The 13,142-nt window shown below is 43.4% G+C and overlaps 1 protein-coding gene across 1 annotated transcript in view; it reads right to left on the reverse strand.

Moving 5' to 3' along the window:
• Positions 1 to 489: 489 nt before the first annotated feature.
• The window catches only part of LOC145402128 (jmjC domain-containing protein 8-like), a 144,747-nt gene continuing 132,094 nt past the window's right edge, over positions 490 to 13,142 (reverse strand). Inside the window, exon 9 of the mRNA XM_080274243.1 lies at positions 490 to 573. Coding sequence (XP_080130369.1) covers positions 490 to 573 — 84 coding nt within the window. The remainder of the gene's footprint in view (positions 574 to 13,142) is intronic.

A 13,142-nucleotide genomic window follows, 5' to 3' on the forward strand; every position in this document is an offset into this window, starting at 1 on the left:
TGTGAACCCCATTGACTGCACATTAAAACTGTTCTTCTTCCACAGTTCATCCTTTTTGGCGGATAAGGAGAGGAACAAGCTGACCTCTGTTGAATTCTGTTTCATATTAAAGGGGTTTAAGGTTATATCAAACCTTTCTTATTTGTAAGGCCTGTCCTAAGCTTAATAATCAACTCAGGAGATCCCAAGAATGTACTGAAAAAAAGAGAAAGAAAGAAAGAAAAAAAGTCCTTGCCAATATGCACTTTAGTTTTCTCATGGCTGTCTGCAACAGATCTAAAATGCAGTAAAAAAATAAACAATAAATACAGTATATAATAAATACTGTACATAAATAATGTAGGACAATAAGTTCTTCACATTTTCTATACTGTTTCAAAATCTACAAATTATCACTAGAAATCAGGCATGGACTTAAATTTAGGTAAAAATTATGGGAATAAGCACTTTTTTTTTTCCTTTCTACACGCTGTACGTATCTATATGTACTTATGGGCTAAGGAAGGTGGATATAAAGACACTGCTGTCGATGTTAAGCGTCGCATGCCACCACTTGTCTGGGAAGTAGATGATCTGTCAAGGAGAAATGTGATGTCAGTGTGAGATGGACCTATGGAACTCATTATGGGTCGCTTCAAAGTTGATCTTAAACTTAATACCACTATTTTTTAGCTGTATCTTATAATACATATGCTACTTGCTTGCACTACTGTATTTTGTTATAGCAGGTGGAGGCACCCATCATCCACTCACTTGATGCAGTACTGCCTACTTCTTCCTTCATGTCTATTATTAAGTTTCTGTCTGTTCTCTTCTTTTCCTATTTTTCCATCCTTCCTGTCATTATTTACTACTCTTCTTTCCATTTCAGGCAGCTCTACACTGAGTGACAAGCCAAATGGTTTCCTGTAACTCAGGAAACCATTAACAGCACTGAGTGGTAACCATGTTGCAAGATAATGGGGTGACGCAGAGCCTACTTTGGTGTCCCTGTTAACAGGGTGGTGAGAACCGAATGTGATGCCCACCCAGGAAAAAACGTTTCACACTGATCCCCATGCCTCGAGGGGGTGATGCGCCATTAATTGCATGGGAATGACAGTTCACTGCATGGAACAGCTCTGCAGGAGTGGTTGACTGCCCACTGTCGATGCATCTGCTGTGCCACCACCACCACCAACTGTATTTTGTGGCATAGAAGACCTACTTTTTTTCCTTAAAAGTACCTTGAAAAATCCCAGTATCTTTGACAATGGAAGTGATAAGCTGAGGTAGGGGCTACTTTAGGCACAATGCCTAGGTATCACATTACAGACAGTTATCTCATTATTTGTGTATTGCAAGTAAAACATAGAACACGGTGTGGAGAAGATTTGTAAGAGAACATGGACTTAATACAGGGAGGCAAGAAATGACTGCATTAAGATACAGAAGAAACTGAATATGAACAGGATATAGTAACTGAAAGTCAGAAGGAATCAAAGTTATTTCATAGATCTGTCAATAGCAAGATGAAAATTGAGGACATCATAGTAGATTGAGAAATGGGGAAGTGATATATGAAAAGAATGTAAAAATGAAAGAGGTAATGACCAACAGGTTACAACTGGTATTTGTATCTAAAAACAAATTTATTGAACGTGTTGAAGAAGTGAAGACTCAACAACTATCCAAGACAACAGTTGACAGAAACAAAGTATTATAAATGATGAAGGAATCATATGTGATAAGCACATGGTGATCTCTGGATGGTAAATGATGATATATATTTATTACACTGATCAGTAATTGGTGAAAGTTTATAGTTTTCTTATTTATTCTGGTAATAACGGATTCCAGAGCTTGTATTAGGTCTGTTCAGAAAGTATCCGACCTCATTTTTTTCTCACTAACCAGTTGGAGGATCGGGGTGAGGTTTTGTGTGGCACAGTATAGGACCTTTGTGCACATGAGTAATTAATGCCACCTGCCACGAGTGACTCAGCAGCTGTCAGGCCACCTGTGTTCATGATTGTGCACCTTATGCTCGTCGCATTCCCGCACTTTCACAACAAACGAAAAAGTCGAACAACATTACTGCGCCACATTTTACCAAAAAGTGGGTAATACCCTAGTTGAAACAATCAGGAAGATCCAGCAAGTTTGAAGGAATGAAGCCATGGGGGTAATGTAAATAAAGGAGTGGTACAATCACTTAAAAAATGACCATATGTCAGTTGAGCGCGATCCATGTCCTGTGAGGCTATCAACAAGCAGGAGTGCTGAAAATGTGAAGAAAGTCTGTGATTTGGACATGGGAAATCATCGGTCGGATGTCAGAGATATTGCTAATGAAATTGGAATCAGTGATGGATCAGCACAAGAAATTTTTGTGGATGATTTGGGCATGCAAAGAGATGCTGCCAAGTTTGTTCCAGAGCTCCTTTCAGGTGAACAATAAGCTCTGAAGATAAGCGGTCAAGTTGTGCTGGAGTGTGCAAATCACAATCCAGGCATTCTGAAGACTGTCATCACTTGAGATGAGTCTTTGGTGTATGGGTGCGACCCAGAAACCAAAGCAGCTGTTCCAGTGGTCCGCAGCAAGGTGAAATGCATGTTGACAGTTTTTTTCTACTATCTTGGTGTTGTGCATCACAAATATGTACCAGAAATTCAGACTGTCAACAAACATTACTACCTCGACACTGTTCACTGTCTCCATGATGCAGTTTGACAGAACAGACCAGACCTTTGGAAAGCAGCAAGTTGGATGCTGCACCATGGCAATGCCCCTTCCCATTCTTCTCAACTGATTCGGGAATTTTGGTCAAGCACAACGTCATGCAGGTCCAGCAGGCTCCCTACTCACCAGATGTGGCTCCGTGTGAATTTTGGTTATTCCCAAGGCTCAAAACTCCACTGAAGGGTTTCAGATTTGAGACGAGAAAAACGATCATGACGTATGTGACGAAGCACCTGCAGGAGATACTGAAAGCTGACTTGAAAAATGTTTCAGGCAGTGGAAAGAACGTCGGGCTGTGTGTGTAAAGTCAGAAAGGGTCTACTTTGAGGAGGATTATTGCTCTATCTCAACAGGTTAGCTATTTATTTTTTTTAGAGCCTAAGGTTGGATACTTTCTGAACAGATCCCATATTACTGTGCTATGGCATAATCTCATAATCCAGTGCCTAGCTGCCTTGTTTGGTTTCCTTAAAAATTGGCTAGCAAGTTGAAATAATTACATGCATAGAGGAGGATGAAGGAAAGATAGCAACTGGGAAAGTGTTTGATGTCCAGGAATCCACAATTAAAGCATGCTACAGAAAATGACATCATATCAAGGATGACTACAGGGTTCAGTAACAATAGAGATAACAGCCAGAGATGAACAGTGAACAGCACCTTCATTTTGAAGCAACATTACCAAAGCTCTTTATAAGGAGGAAGGCATATGAAAATGTGCTCCTGGATTCAGCAGCAGTACATCAGCAGGCTCAGAACTTCTATATTACAGCAGCAAAGCACCATGGCACAGACCCTAGCATGTTCAAAGCATTGCATAACTGGCTGAATTCCTTTATGGAGAAGAATGGAATTTGCAACATACAAATGACTGGACAGAGGACAGGTGTGGATGCTACTGCTGTATCACTGTACTCTGACTACCTGAAAATGATCAGCAAGGGTAACTATGAGGCTGATAACAGATACTCAACATGGACTACACTGGTATGATATGAGAGAAGAGACTAAAGTCAATGTACAATACATCTTCCTGGGGTAGAGGCAGGGACAAGTGAAAATGGCAGACAGGCCTCTTCTGACAGTGGTTTCGTATTAACTAGGCCAGGGCTTATAAGATGAAGCCACACACAGCCAAGAAACCCCACTGCTTCAAAAGTACCAAGCCATGGATGAGTTCAGTGTCTACTGGTATCAGAATGAGAAGGGCTGCCTGACATCTTCTGTCTGCATTAAATGGTTCTTGGAAATTTTTTTGACTTCAGGTGTCACTGCAAGCTGCTGGGCATAATGTACCGTTCAATGCCTCCAGCTACCAAGGGCACCTGTTCAGTCTGAGCAACATATGGATGGAGTTCATGACAAGTACTACTTATTTCCTCCAGCCCCTAGACCATCTGATAGCTGCCAACTGGAAACTCCATTATCATCAACGAGTATACTGGTAGCTGAGGGAAGTCACTGACTCCAAGGAATAAGTTCAGCTAACTGAAGATGCAGAGGAAGATGATGATCCACTTGTGCCAGGCCCTTCTACCTACCTACAAACACCACAATAACTGCTTCAGATTCTGCATCAGGACTCCCCACTGCTCAAGATGTATTTGTTGACAATCTCTCAGTGGCAATGTTTTGGAAGAAATACAACCTCAACCACACTCTCAAGGCATGGTCAGGAGTCAGCATTGCCACCATCAACCACACACAGTGGGCACTGGTACCTCACCTCTGTAATCCATAGGGTGGGGGCCAGGTGTAAGCAGCAGGGACAGCTATGGATTGAGAGGCTGAGGTTGCTAGGGGTTTACCCACCTGCGAGCAAGTGAACCAGGATGTACCGGGGTACTTGTGGCTATGGTGGAGGGTTTTCAGACAATCAGTGAAGGAGTAATGTGGAGAGCTGACCCCTAAGATATTCTGCACTATAAGATGGAGAAGCAAGATTGGTAATAGCAATACGGACAACGCACAAAAAAAAAAAAAAAAAAAATCCAAAGAGCCAAAGATGCAGCAACAAAGTCTGACACACTTAAGGTGGCAACCATGTTTAATGGTACAGTACACTGCCAAATCAGAGGGAAGAACTGAACACTGGCTTAGTAAACCTCCAGTTTTAAGAGGAACTCCACCATCATAAAGTACACAGCAGCACTACAGCGGTCCCTATCACTACAATGCAATTCCCCAAATCCAAGATGGCTGGAATTGAGTTTTTTTGGGGGGGCAAATTGAATATTCTTGAAAACTGGAATTGTATTACCACCATCTGTTAGCCTACATGTATAGACACACTTGATTGGCATTCCCTTCATCATTTAGTGCACCTAGGCTCATATTTATTATGGTTTTGATGGTTCACGTGTGAAAACAAAGCAATAACAATGATGATTTTTTTTGTTCATGGTGACAGAATCACAAAACAAAATACTGTAATATGAAGTCAGTTTTGTGGTTCAAGTGGGTCAGTCTGAGCTAGCTTGGTTTACTGTAAACTACTTTGGCACTTTTTCAATACAAGTGACTCTGGAAATTAAACTTGATGTTTTTTGGTAGTACATATTATATATGTGGTATGCATAAGAGATGTAGTGGTTTCAGAGGTAGACTGAGAGGTAATGGTGATTTTATGTGTCCAGTGTGTCGGGGAAAGCAGGTGGATACTGTCAGATGTGAAAGGATTGAACTTACTTGTGAGTCTCTTGGGCGTGTGGAAGAGTTTTGTTCTTTAGGAGACATGTTACATGCTGGAGGTGGGGCTGAAGCTAGCTCTGTGGCTAGAGTGAGAAGTGGTTGGAAGAAGTTTAGGAAGCTGTTGCCTCTCCTGACACTAAGAGGGCTCTCCCTATGTGCTAAGAGATCTTTGTAAGCAGCATGTGTTAGGAATGTAATATTGTAGGGTAGCGAGACCTGGGCAGTAAAGGAAGAGGATATTCACAGGCTCAAACGTACAGAAATGACAATGATTAGGTGGATGTGCAGTGTGTCCCTGCATGCAAGGCCTGGGGAAGCTGGGTTTACAATGGAAGAGTTGAGAGGTAGGATAGGACTGGAGTGTACTGGTGTTGTGATGAGGAGAGATAGATTGAGGTGGTTTAGGCATGTGAAGAGGATAGGGGATGATAACTGAGTGTAGAAAGTGAGAAGCATTAATACCAGGGGTGGGGTTGCGAAGGGTAGACCGAAAAAGACATGGGATGAGGCCATTAAGTGTGACCTCAGGGTTAAGGGACTGAACAGGGAAGTTGCCATAAATTGAGCAGCATGGAAAGCCACCATTAAGTGGCTAAGGCCGACGCATGCAAGCATGTTGGAGCCTTCAAAAACGAAACAAAACGAAATGAAACGAACCCCCTTCTAAGAAAATGACACTTAAAATTCCTTTGTAAAACTAGTATTTCTGGAAATCTGGATTTTGGGGACTGCAATGTAGTTAAGCACAGCCAACAAAGCTCCTCTTCAATCATAATTAGCTGAAGATGACAAGGATATCAAAATGAATGAGTGATTTACAAGTGTAAAGTGAGGCCCAAGATATGGAACAGCAAGATGGTGCTGTTGAGGAGAAGGGGGCGAGCCACCCTCTGAATCCCTGGGAAAAACATCCTCCCTAGCCCTTCAGTCCTCAGAGTTTACAGATCTACATTCATTTGCTTTTCATTTTTCACAGCTTGATATATATTAAAATCTACTGCTAATTAATTGTAGCTGGGTAAGAGCGTAGTGTCAGTGTAGAGCCGGTGTGATGGTCGGAAGAGTCAGCAGGCAGGTGAGTGAGCCAGCCAGCTACTGCCAGTGGGTGGGAGATTGGTGCCACGTGGGGAGGGACAATTTTCAACTAATCCTGGCTGTTACCCAGGCATAGGTATTCTAACATTTAGCTATGGCTTTTGGTAGCATTCTGGTAACTGTGGTTTTACTAGGGACTGATGTGAGTTGAAAGATTAAAATGTGGGACCCTGAATTTGAAGTCTGGACAGAAAAAATTATTTCTATAAGTAGGGAGTTGGCTGTAGCACCAGTCAATCAGGGTGGTACTCCCAAGGGGAATGGGAATGCTGGTGATAGGGAGAGCTGGAGCTCCTGTTTCACTAACTACCAGAATATCAGACCGACCTCCTTTGCACCTTTTCAGTGTGACTCTAACATGGAGAGTACACCAGCATACTCTCCCAAACACTTTAATTATCTCATGCACTACCCTACATGCGCTTTACAAATCACACAACGTAATTACATCACAAAGGTTGACGTTAGCAAGGACATGCAGCCAAAAAAATTTGCCCCAGTGGTAGGGTTTTTTTTCAAGAATACTCCCCCAGTATCCCTGCTTGTCGTAAAAGGCGACTAAATGGGTTGGCGGAGGGTTAGTGCCCTCCCTGGAAAACAACTAACTAAAATGACAAACAAAAAGCCTCGGACAAGGACTAACCAAACAATGACGACCCAGGACCGGACAAAGGACATGGTTATGGCAACATGGAATGTGAGAGGAGCGAATGATGAGGTGAAAGAGAGAGAGATTGTCCAGGTGCTTGAGGGTAAGAAACTGGATGCATGTGGAATAACTGAAACAAAATGGAGAGGAGAAAGTGTGAGAGAATGGGAGTATGGATGGGGTATATGTGCAGGAGTAGGTGAGAATGAGAGGGCAAAGGAAGGAGTATGTATAGTTGTGAGTAAAAGGTGGAAGAAGAGCATAAGACAGTATGGATCACTTGGGTCAAGGATTGTGTGGGTAAGGTTGAAAGTTGGAATACAATTGTGGGCGATTGTGTGTGTGTATGCGCCAACGCAAGATCGTGCTAGCAGAGTGAGAGAAGAGTTCTGGACAAATGTGGAAGTGTGCATGGAAAAGTTTGGAGGGAATGAGAGAGTGTTTTTGATCGGTGATATGAATGGTAAAGTAGGGAATGTGAAGGTGGATGGAATAATTGGTGAGTGGGGTGTGCCTGCTGAGATAGATGAGAATGGCAGTGCATTAGTGGACATTTGTGCTGGGAGGGGGTTGGTGATAGCCAATACCCTCTTCAGGCACAAAATGATCCACAGGTATACATGGCGAGTGATGAGAAGAGTGGGTTGTGAACTGAATGAATGGAAGGTAATGATTGATTACATGTGTGTGGATGAAAGGATGCAAAGATGTGTAATGGATGCAAGAGCTATTAGAGGGTTGGGGAGTGGACTTTCTGACCACTACTTGGTGGTGGCCAGAATTAGGATCCAAGTAAGATGGAGAAATAGAAGAAGGGAAAGATGAGAGGAAGGAGTAGTTGCAAGGAGAGTGGAAAGGTTACAAGAGGATGAGAAAAAGGCAGAGTATAAGAGAGAAGTGGAGGAACGATAGGGCAAATATGAATTGGAGCAGATGGGGAACGTGGAAGGTGTGTGCAGGATATTTACAGAAGAAATATGTGCAGCATGTGATGTGGTGTGTGGGAGGAAGAGAAGACGGAGTGGGGTGCAAGGAACAGCGTGGTGGACTGAAGAGGTGAGACAAGCTGTGGCACAAAAGAAGAAAGCATACAATGAATGGATGAGAAATAGAGGCGTGGAAGAAGTTGAGAGGCAGAAGACAGAGTTATATGTAGAAAGAAAGAGAGAGGTGAAAAGATTAGTAAGAGAGTAAGAAGAGAATGGATGAGGAATTTGGAAGGAATTTGAGTGTAAAGTGGAGGGACTGTAAGTAAATGTTCTGGAAAGAGGTGAAGAGAGTAAGACAGGGTGGAAGTGAGGTTAGCAAGGGAGTGAAAGATAAAAATGGTAGATTACCAGTGGAGAAGGGGGAAAAAGTGAGCAGATGGAGAGAACACTTTAAGGAACTGTTGAACATACAGGATGGAAATGATGCGAGTAGCAGCCGTGGCTCAGTGGGTTAGAGCGCTCCGCTCTGACCGTAGGGTCGGAGGATCGAATCCACCCAACGGTCATTGGTAGACATCAGGAAGGGCATCCGGTCATAAAATGCTACACGCTCCAGTCCAAAAGTCCTCTATCCAGGGGCAACGCCTTAGCCCTTATCCAAAAAAAGGGGTACCTGGCGTAAAACTCACCTTTTATAAGTAGCTGGGGAATGGCTGGGAGAAGGAGGGATGTGAGAAGACAGGAAGAAATCAGTAGGATAGAAGTTGTGGATGCAATGAAGAAAGTTAAATTGGGGAAAGCCCCAGGAATTGATGGAGTGTGTGGTGAAATGCTGAAGCATGGGGGAGAGATAGTAGTAGAATGGATGTGGAAGATGTGCAGATTGGCCTGGGAGGAAGGTAGAGTCCCGGAGGACTGGAAGTCAGGTATAATTATTCCCTTGTACTGTACAAAGGTAAAGGGGAATAAGAAGTATGTGGTAATCATAGGGGCATTTGTCTTCTTAGAATAATAGGAAAAGTGTATGGTAGGATACTTATTGACAGAGTTAGAGAAAGAACTGAGGAATTAGTTGGAGAAGAATAGGGAGGCTTTAGGAAGGGAAGAGGTTGTGTAGATCAGATATTCATTCTTAGATCTTTAGTGGAAAAGTTTCTAGAGAAGGGAAAGAAGTTGTATGCGGCTTTCATGGATTTGGAGAAAGCATATGACAGGGTGGATTGACAAGGATTGCGAAAAGTATTAAGAATATATGGAGTAGATGGGAAGTTGTTGAATGCTGTGAAGAGTATGTATGATGGTGCTAAGGCTGCAGTGTGTGTGGATGGTGAACTAAGTGAATTTTTCTCTCTGAAGGTTGGGTTGAAACAGGGATGTGTCATGTCTCCATGATTGTTCAATCTGTACATGGATGGGGTAATAAAAGAGGTACAAGGTAGGGTAGTGGATGTTGGATTGGCCCTGGTGAGAGAGGATAGTGTTTGGAAACTCCCTGTACTGTTGTTTGCAGATGATACTGTGTTGTTGAGTGAAGACGAAGGGGAGCTGCAAGGCTTGGTGGATGAGTTTGGGAGTGTGTGTAAGAAACGGAATCTAAAGGTAAATGTAGGGAAGAGTAAAGTGATGGTCTTTGAGAGAGGTGAAGTCAATGAATGTACAGCGAGGTTCGATGGTGAATTGAAAAATGTTAGTACGTTTAAGTACAGTAATCCCTCTAATATCCGAACGCCCAATATCCGAACATCCCCACTAACCGGACATAATCCTCCTGGGATCCAATATTCCCAAAATGGGCCAAAAACCGCAAAAAATTAAAAAAAAATCTGACTTTTTTCCCTCCCATAATTTGAAATTCCCGCCTGGCGCCAAACAGCTGTTACACCATGGTCCCTTCACCCCTTCCTTCCTCCCCCTCCCCCCTCCCCTGTCAGGTTGCCATTTGGTATTTTTCATTACCAAGTATGGGCCAATTTGGTAATGAAAAATTCGTTTGGTAATGCATTAGAATAATGCATTACCAAATGGATTTTTCACATGTATGAGGATACACAGGATGGAGATGGTGGATTGTTTGTTCTCTCTGATTAATCTGCTACCCTACATAGCGTGAAAATAATCAACATGGTGTTAGTTATAAGGAGAGTGATTACATGTATTTCCACTTGTATATATAATTAGTGAAGAATATATGCTAGCTTTACGAATTTGGTATTGAAAAGTTATATTTGACAATGAAAGTTGAGGAGATTGGTAATGTGGCTGTTGCGATCTGGCAACTCTGTTACCCCACCAACATCAACAGTCACAGCTTAACTCCGATGGAGAGCAGATACTCATAACAGTGCAAGCCACAGGTGCTTGTTTTTTGTGAATAAACAGTGAATAAACTGCAATACCTTGCCACTAGAACACACAGGAATTTACAGTGTTGTGCAGTGTTAAGAAATTAGAATTTAGAGTGTAGAGGATTAACTGTGGACTGCAAACTGGCGGTTCAAACCAGTCCAGGAGCAAGGGACTTGTAAGTACCCAGAATGTTTAATATTGTATAAACTCACCTCTAAAACCTCATTTCATGGTTCTTTTGCATTTATTTCAGTTTTTTATGTGCCTTATTGGTGTGATTTGGGTCTTAAATAGGTGCTATGCATGTGCAAAGGGAGTTGTATAGGTGTTTTTCAGAGTTAGGGTCCATAAGTAGAAGTCCATAAGCTGGGGCCCAATATCCGGACAGGACCACTATCCGGACCTGCCTATGGCTCTATTGATCCGGATATTGGAGGGATTACTGTACTTGGGTAGTGTGATGAGTAAGGATGGTGGTTTGGAGGGTGAAGTGCTTGAAAGGGTAAAGCAGGGAAGAAAGGTTGCTGGTTCTTTGAAAGCAGTGATAAGAAACAGGGAAGTGAGCATGGAAGTGAAAAAGTTACTACATGACAGTATTGTGATACCAACTCTAACGTATGGAAGTGAAGCTTGGACGTTGTTGGAAGGACACAAGTCAAGAGTGAGAGCAGTGGAAATGAGTTATTTAAGAGGAGCCTGTGGAGTCACATGGAGAGACAGGCTGACGAATGAGGATATAAAGGAGCGTTGTGGTGTGGATGTGATAGGAAGCGTTATGAGGAACACACTGAGGTGATTTGGCCATGTGGAGAGGATGAAGGGTGAAAGACTGTCGAAGAGAGTGTATGTGAGTGAGGTGGACGGGGGAAGAGGGAGGGGGAGGCCGAGGATGAGATGGAGGGATGTGGTGGAGAGGTATATGAGAGAGGGGGGTGTGAGTTGGGAGCAGGGCAGTGAAATGGCGGGGGACAGGGTGACATGGAGGTGATTTGTTTGTGGCCAACCCAAACGGGACTGAGGCGTCTAGCAATAGATAGATAGACAGACCTACAGTAGTAGCAGACCTATTGAGGTGAGGCATGATGAGGGTTCCATCAGCATAGATTTTATTTTTGAGGCTGGGATGGGATGGGGCTTGGATCTGTGCTGGAGGGTACAGGGCACTGCAGTTCCCAGGCTGCAGCTTCTGTCCAACAGAGAGGGGCCCGAACCTGGGAGTAGTGCTCCAGGAGGCTGCCCTATCACTGGGTGTGTAATGATGGGGCAGCTACAGTGCCAAAGTGCACTTGGAGGGTGTTCCTGCAGCTATCCTGGCAGGGTTCACCAAGGCCACCTCCACGGCCACTGGTCACAGTTGGTGGGCTATGGGTCCCAGATCCTATGTCTGGACTTAGGACTGTGCGGGTGGGTGGGACCTGTGGTCTGTCTCTTCCTGTTATTTTTACCAATCATGACAAAAAAGGGAATCAAAACAACCCTGAGAAAACTAAATCACCCAAGGGGATGAAAGTGGTGTCATGGAATGTGGGAAGTCTGAGATGTAGATCAGGGGAAATATTTGAGATGTTGAGTAGGAGGTGAGTGGTTGTTAGAAGTGTGCAAGAAGTCAAATATTGGGGAGGATCAGCCAGAATGACAGTGGGAGGGACTGTCATTACATGTTATTTTGGCAGGATAGGGAAGATGGATGTGGTGATGTGGGTGTGTTAGTTAAGAAGAAATGGTTGGAATATGTCATGAATGTAACGAGAGTAAGGGAAAGGACATAGCTGTGAACAAGTGCTCGTGGGCCCTTCGGGCCCCTCGCACTTGCTCCTGCAGAGGGCTCTCGCGTTTATGTGCTGTTCTAGTGTAACATTGTCACTTGGATTTTTTGCAGCTAACCAACTGATTGTGTTATTTGTAGCTTCGGGAATGGAACCCAAGTTGTCCGAACGCAAGTCCAAAGTACACACACAGACACACGGCTACTGCTACAATTTATTTTAATTCTATCTCCGGGCAAACAATTCTGCAGAGCTCCTATGCTGGGCTTTGGGAGCAGCGTTTTTTGATCAAAATGTGATCGCTCATTAAATATAGTAAAAGTTTTTCAATCGTGATGGGACAAAGTTTTTTCACATCAGCGATTTTTGTGCCAATTTTGGTGCGATTTGAAGATGTAGTTTCGGCTGCCCAAAATACACACACGCACGCACACACACACACACACACACACACACACACACACACACGCCTACTGTTATAGTATATTAGATATTTTGCTCGGTGGGATAATGTTTTCAGTTATATCAGCGTATGCTCCACAGGCAGGCTTGGATGTGGCAGAGGATATATTCTGGGATGACTTAATGCGTGTAGTAAGTGGTATGGGGGATGATGAGATTTTAGTTTTGGGAGGGGACTTGAATGGTCATGTAGGTGATGCAGCTCAAGGATATGAAGAAGTACATGAGGGATGTGCATACGGTGTGAGAGATGAGTAAAGGGAAGGGATACTGGAGTTTGGGATGGCAATGTACATGACTGTGTGCAACACACATTTTAGGAAATGAGAGAGTAGGTTGATTACATACATGTCTGGGGAAACAGTAGCCTGACAGACTATTTCCAGGTCAGGAGGGCTGATAGGAGGTTAGTGAGAGATGCTAAATCCCGACATCGGTTCACGTGTCAGGACATGTGGTGGACAGGCGCCGGTTCACGTCTG

The sequence above is a fragment of the Coenobita brevimanus genome, chromosome 57 (assembly GCF_032717465.1).
Source record: "Coenobita brevimanus isolate Jiangsu-jjx chromosome 57, ASM3271746v2, whole genome shotgun sequence".
Taxonomy (NCBI): Eukaryota; Metazoa; Arthropoda; class Malacostraca; order Decapoda; family Coenobitidae; genus Coenobita; species Coenobita brevimanus.